At 50.1% G+C, this 6717-nt stretch overlaps 1 protein-coding gene across 1 annotated transcript; it reads right to left on the bottom strand.

The window, feature by feature from the left end:
- Positions 1–260: 260 nt before the first annotated feature.
- LOC131680458 (uncharacterized) lies at positions 261–5522 on the bottom strand. Its single transcript, XM_058961169.1, has one exon. The coding sequence runs from the start codon at positions 5520–5522 to the stop codon at positions 261–263; it is 5262 nt and encodes a 1753-aa protein (XP_058817152.1).
- Positions 5523–6717: the final 1195 nt, after the last annotated feature.

The following is a 6717-nucleotide window of genomic DNA, read 5'->3' as shown; positions in this document are numbered from 1 at the left end:
AAAATTTGGAAGCTCGCCCATGGTCGGATGATGACAGTTCGTCAGCAGTATGAAATTGCAAACAGAAGACCCGGTAGAGGGTTTTTGTAAAGTTAAAGTGTTGGACAGGTGCTTACCTTGTCCCAACAATTTGTGGGCCCTAATTGTTTTAGATTTCAGGTACTGCTGGCTGGAACAGGTGAGTACTGACGAACCGATGCTGATGAGGGAGTGTATTGCTATGATGCTGATGTTTACATCGAAGAGGTAGGTGTTGAAAATCATGCTGTGGTGGGTGGTGATTGGTTTTCTGCTGCTGTTGAGACTGGCAGCAGACAAATTTTGGATACCGGTCGAGTATATCGGCCGTTGGGTGTTTGAAGAGTGACGACACGCGTTGTTCCGTCGTCACCGGGGTAAAGCTCGATGATTCTTCCAGTCGGCCAGCTCATCGGCGGGGAATTTTCGTCTTTGATGACTGCCAACTGGTCCTTTTTTATGTGCACAGGAGGATTGCACCATTTCGTACGGGATTGTAGCGTTGACAGATATTCCAAATGCCATCGTTTCCACAATTGCTGGTACATTTTTTGCGTCTGTTGCCACTGGCGAAGTCGGTTGAAGGGAATCTCGGTGTTATCGATGTCCGGGACAGCCTTCAGCGCAGCTCCAGTGAGAAAATGTCCTGGTGTAAGTGCTTCCAAGTCGGTAGATTCGTCGGACATTGGCACAAGCGGGCGGGAGTTGAGGCAGCACTCGATTTGTGCTAGCAGTGTTTCCATCGAGTCGTAGGCAAGCGTGTGTGTCCCAAGCACTCGGACGAAATGTTTCTGCGCTGATGCTATTGCGGCCTCCCAAAGGCCGCCAAAATGTGATGCTCTAGGGGGGTTGAAATGCCAACGGATTTCGTTATTGGCACACTCTCGAGCGACTGTTTTCTGGTGATGTTTGCTACGTACAAGTTGACGAAGTTCGTTAGCTGCTCCTACGAAATTGCGGCCGTTGTCACTGTAAATTTCGGCGCACAATCCGCGTCGGGAGACGAATCTGCGAAGCGCTTCAATAAATTTGGCAGTGCTCAGGTCACCCACTAGTTCAAGATGCACAGCTTTCGTTGCAAAGCACACGAAAACTGCCACGTAGGCTTTGATAGGTGCAGCTCTTCGATGGGGTGGTTTTAAAGAAATCGGTCCCCAATAGTCGACGCCGGTCGATGAGAATGGTCGAGATGCGGTGATTCGAGCGGCGGGTAGTTCAGCCATGAATTGCTCGAGCAGCTTGGGGCGAGCTCGAACGCAAATCACACACTTGTGAACTGTGCGTTTGGCCAGACTTCTGCCCCCGGTGATCCAGTACCGTAATCGAAGAAGGTTGAGCAGAAGCTGGGGTGCTGCGTGCAGATGCTTCTCGTGGTAGTAGCGAACGAGTATGATGGAGAAATGATGCGATGAAGGAAGAAGAATCTGATGTTTGCTGTCATACTGTTGATTTGCCTTTCCCAGCCTGCCGCCAATGCGAATCAGTTGATCGGAGCCTATGAAGGGATGAAACCAACGGATGCGAGATTTTGCGGATACAGTTTGTGCTTGTTGGAGGGCCTTGTACTCGTTGCTGAAGCTTTGCTGTTGGATGAGTCTGATGATCACCGCTTCTGCGTCCTTCTGCTCGTCGACTGTGAGATGTGCTGATTCCGCTCGTGCTGTAGAAGTTTTCCGACAGTTCTGAAGAAATCGTCGACAGTAAGCGGCTACTCGGACCATATGCTGGAAGTTGGAGAATGTTTCAACGAACTGGTCGACGAATGAGGGTTCAACGGCGGCGGAAGTTACTGCTGCTGGTACTTTTCGTGCTTCCATGAGGACTTCGGGAGGCTGATTAGCGTTCTGTTGTTGAATTGGCCAGTCGCGTTGGTCGCTCTGCAGCCATTGAGATCCTTGCCACCAAAGATCGTTTTGTAGAAGGGTTTCTGCGGGTATTCCTCTGGAAATGTGGTCTGCTGGGTTTTGCTGGCCTGCTACGTGGTTCCAAGAGCAGTTTTGCGTGGCGGTCTGAATCTTGGAGACTCGATTGGCCACGAACGTTGTCCAGGTCGACGGAGAAGAATTTAGCCAACTCAGCACGATGGTCGAGTCGACCCAAAAGAACGTTTCTGGAGCGATTTGAAGCGATGACGTCACCTTCTCGTAGAGTTCAGCAGACAGAAGGGCACCGCAGAGCTCGAGTCGCGGAATGCTTTGCTTTTTCAGGGGTGCTACCTTCGATTTTGCGGTCAGCAGGCAGATTTTAACTGCTCCAGAGGCGTCTGTAGAGCGGACGTAGACACACGAGCCGTATGCGTGTTCCGAAGCGTCGGAGAAGAAATGCAGTTGGACTGATACGGGATTAGAAAGAAGAATACAACGGTCGATGCGCAAATCGTTCAACCGATGGAGTTGCGATTGGTACTCGTGCCAGCGTTCCTTGATGGCTGATGGTAATTCGTTGTCCCAGCTCCAAATCTTGCCGTCGTCGTCCTTCAAGGTCCAAAGAGTCTGCATGAATATTTTTGCGGTTGTTACGACAGGTCCGACAAGTCCAAGCGGATCAAACAAACGAGCGATGTACGATAGTGCGATGCGTTTCGTTAGTGGTGCGTCTGTTGTCGATGTCGGAAGCTGAATTTTGTAGCGGAGCTGGTCGGTGGACGGTTCCCAGTGCAGTCCAAGCGTTTTTATGCACGGATCTCGGTCCAGGTCGACCGACCCTTGTACAGCACGATTTTCTGCTGGGACATCCTCCAGTACTGCTTCTTCATTGGATGCCCATTTGCGGAGTTCGAAACCGCCCTTGAGTAACAGCGCGTCGAGCTGCTTGCGTAAAGCGGTTGTTTCTGCTATGTTGCGTCCACCAGAAAACAGATCGTCGACGTAGAAATCCTTGCGTAGAACTTTAGCTGCTTCGGGGTACTCGTCGCGTTCGTCGTCGGCTAGTTTCTGGAGAACTCTCGTTGCAAGGTACGGTGCGCTGGCTGTGCCGTATGTTACGGTCTTTAGTTCAAAGGTTTCCATCGAAGTGTCGGGGGAAACTCGCCAAACAATTCGCTGCAGTGGAGTGTCCTGCTCGTCTACCAGGACTTGGCGGTACATCTGCTTGATGTCGGCGATCAGCATGACTGGGTGTGTTCGGGCTCGCATTATAATTGATCGCAGGTCTTCTTGCACGGTTGGTCCAACCAGAAGCGCGTCGTTCAGCGATGGTCCGTTGGGGGTTTTGCACGACGCGTCAAAAACTACCCTCAGTTTGGTCGTCGTGCTATCTTCGCGCACTACACCGTGATGCGGAAGATGGTAGCATGGAGTCGGAGGATTTTCGTAGTCCGTTACGCGCTGCATGTGTCCTAGCGCGTGATATTCCTCGACAAAGACTCGATACTGTTGATGCAGGTTGGGATTGCGAACTAGACGACCTTCTAGCTGGTGAAAACGACGTAGAGCGGTACGACGGTTGTCGACGAGACTAGACAACACATCCTGCTTCAGTGGCAGTCGAACTATGTATCGACCTTCGGTGTTGCGGGTTACCGTGCGACGGAAGTGTTCCTCGCAGGCGGCTTCTTCGACGGAATAGCACGGAGAGGCGTTGTCTTCCTCGATGGACCAAAACCTTTCCATTAGACGGTGCACGTCGTTGACGGTGGCGACATTTGCGACGATTGGAGCAATCGGTTGACCATGAGAGGACCTTCCCGACACCACCCAGCCAAGAACGGAGTTCACGAGTACCGGAAGGTTATCGCCAAGCGGAATTCGACCAGAGACCTTGAACAAGTCGAAGAAAATTTCTGCTCCCAAGATGAGATCGATTGGGTTGGTGCTGCAGAATGACGGATCAGCTAGCTGTATACTCGGCGGAATCTCCCAGGCCGAAGTATCAACAGAAGTCGACGGCAGATCGATGGTAATTTTGGGAAGAACTAGAAATTCCAAGCTAGTCGAATACCTTCCTGTGCGAGAGCGAATTGTGGTTGACAATTTGTGCCTAGCATGCGTCGACGCTTGACCGATGCCAGCTATCGGAAGATGGACCTTCTTCCGTTGCGCGTTGATTCGCTGGGAGAATGATTCGGTAACGAAACAGCATTCGCTACCGGAATCTAGCAACGCACGTGCTGTGTGCTCGCTTCCACTGTCGTCGACAACGATGACTACAGCAGTAGCAAGTAGAATTGCCTTCCGTCCTTGACTAACGGAAGCGAAGCTGGCAGGCTCGATGGTGGCAGACACAGATGCAGTGGGTGGATTGCTGGTAGATGCAGCAGGCGTAGACCTTTCATCTGTGTAGTTGGTTGTCTTCTGACCTGAGCTGGTTGGTTGTTGACTGGAACAAAGCTGAGTATGATGCTTGCCCCGACACTTGCGGCAGGTACTCGTTGACGAACAGTCCTTAGCTTGATGACCCCTCCGCAAGCAGTTCCGACAGAGATGATTGCGACGAACTTCCTTCTCCTTATCCTCCGAACTCATCTTGGAAAACGTCGCGCATTGGTAGAGTGGATGATGGTTGTTGCAGACGATGCACTTCCTTGCGTTGAACTGTGCTGCATTGTTACTTGCGACTGGTCGTTGAGAAGGCTTCTTTACTTGGCCGGCAATGGGGACATCTACCGTAGTACTCTGAATGTTCTGCAGCACGGTGACCTTACGTTGGATGAATGCGGTCAGGTCCTTGAACGAGATGGCATCCTTCGTCGTTGTAAATTCCTCCCAGCTCCTTCTCGTCGTCGGGTCAAGGCGAATACTCAGCATCCGAATTAGCAAAATGTCCCAGAACTGGACTTTCTCCCCTAACTGTTGTAGCACCTTTACGTTAGCCTCAAATTTCTCCACCAGCGAATGTAATTCTGAAGCAGACTCTCTTTTGAGCGAAGGGAACTCAAATAACGCATCAACGTATGACTGTTTCAGTCGCGCAGGGTTTTGAAAATGCTCGACAAGTAGATTCCATGCAACCACATAATTGTTTGCGCTGAGTGGAATGGTTTGTATCAGCTTCAATGCATCGCCCGACAGTGACGAACGCAAATAATAGAACTTTTGAATATTGGAAAGTTCTACCGACGAGTGGACCAGCGAAACAAACAAATCATGAAAGTTCAACCAGCCGTCTAGATTCCCACTAAAGACGGGAAGTTTTACGTCGGGCAAACGCACCTGCGATGACGACGGAGGGCTACGATTGGTTGAGGGAGAACTCGATACGCAAAGTGAATTATTTTTATTCTTGGCGAGCAAAAATCCTTTGGAACGATAGTATGCCGACTCATACTCCGTGCGTTGCTTTAGCTGTTCGTCCAAATTCGCCTCGTCGAGCGACTCCAGTTCCGCCTGAACCGAATTGAGGTCCGCCCAGAGCTTGATGATGCTCTCCAGGCGCACAGGTACTTCGTTCGCACAGCAGTCGTCGTCGTCGTCGTAGTTATCGACAAACTGCTTGATCGCGTTGAATGACGACAGCAGGCTCCTTTGTCGTAGCTTCAATCCTTTGATGCGACGATCGGTGGACATCGTGATGGCGAAATGGATCTGCAAAGCAAAGACCGCGTAGCCCAAACGGGGAGAGTAAACGTTTTTGGAATCCTAATTACCTGTGAAAGGCAATAGGGGAATGCCTTGTAATTTAAATTAACTGCAGCCTCCTTCCGTCACCGTACCTGGTGGGTAAACTGTGCAGCAGCCGGCCAGAGCAGCTTACAAGCCAAATTCCGCAAACTGTCGATCCTCGAACGGCAACGAAGATGCCTTTTGTTTGCAGCAGATGAACCAATACAGCAACTGGGTCTGTAAAACAGAAGACCGCGCAGCTCAAACGATAAAAGTACGAGTGTTGAAACCCTAATTACCTGATAAAGGCAATTAGAATGCCTTGTATTTGTAGAATAGCAGCAGTTTTCTTCAGTAGCAGCAGATCAATTGTCCTCTGGTGGCGTCCTTTATACAACAAAGGTAGCAAGAACGACGAACTGGCTGCGATGGCGATCAGCAAGCGTCGAGAATGGCGGATGGAACGGCGTCCAGCGAGTGTCACGATGGCGGACAAGCGGAGTTCGACGCTTATCCGGCTCGAAGGACCAAATGTCGATAGGCACAGGAAACTACGCAAGAGTGAGGACGACTTACAGGTGCTTTTCCGATTCAGCGTCGTGGGACGGTGGCGGGTGAGTCCAATTATATTCTTCTCCTTTCAGGTGTGTATGAACTTCGGACCAACAATGATGACCGGCGCAGCCACTGAGGTAAGTAATGCACTATGCACTCACTAACACACGTTTATTGCTTAATGTTTAACTAAATACTATTATTTCACTACTATCATTATTATAATTCAACTAATTTTAATTGTTTAATTTATCGTTGTGAATCCGCGCACTCGCCGTACACTATACTCGCTGAGATGTTGTTGCCGGTTTGACGTTTTCCGAACAGCTGATGACTAAGAGGCGCGACCACGGACGGCGCCCCTTTTTATATGCCTTCACCGGGAGCCAGTTGCAGATGATGGCTACCACGGTTTTGGGCATCGATGAAACTCGATGAACGAGGGAGCCATTCGTGATCCGCATGCGCCTCTGATATATAGGTGGCGCGCTTTTACAATTTTTCGTTGTGCACGAACAATGACGAATGCCAATCATAACACCACCAAAAGCTAAATTTCGATCTTTCCTTATAATATTAAAAGAAGGAATACGGAAAAATTTTG

This window comes from Topomyia yanbarensis, chromosome 2 (assembly GCF_030247195.1).
Source record: "Topomyia yanbarensis strain Yona2022 chromosome 2, ASM3024719v1, whole genome shotgun sequence".
NCBI lineage: Eukaryota > Metazoa > Arthropoda > Insecta > Diptera > Culicidae > Topomyia > Topomyia yanbarensis.
The sequence above is the reverse complement of the archived record's forward strand: the minus strand, read 5'-3'. Positions and strand labels throughout refer to the sequence as shown.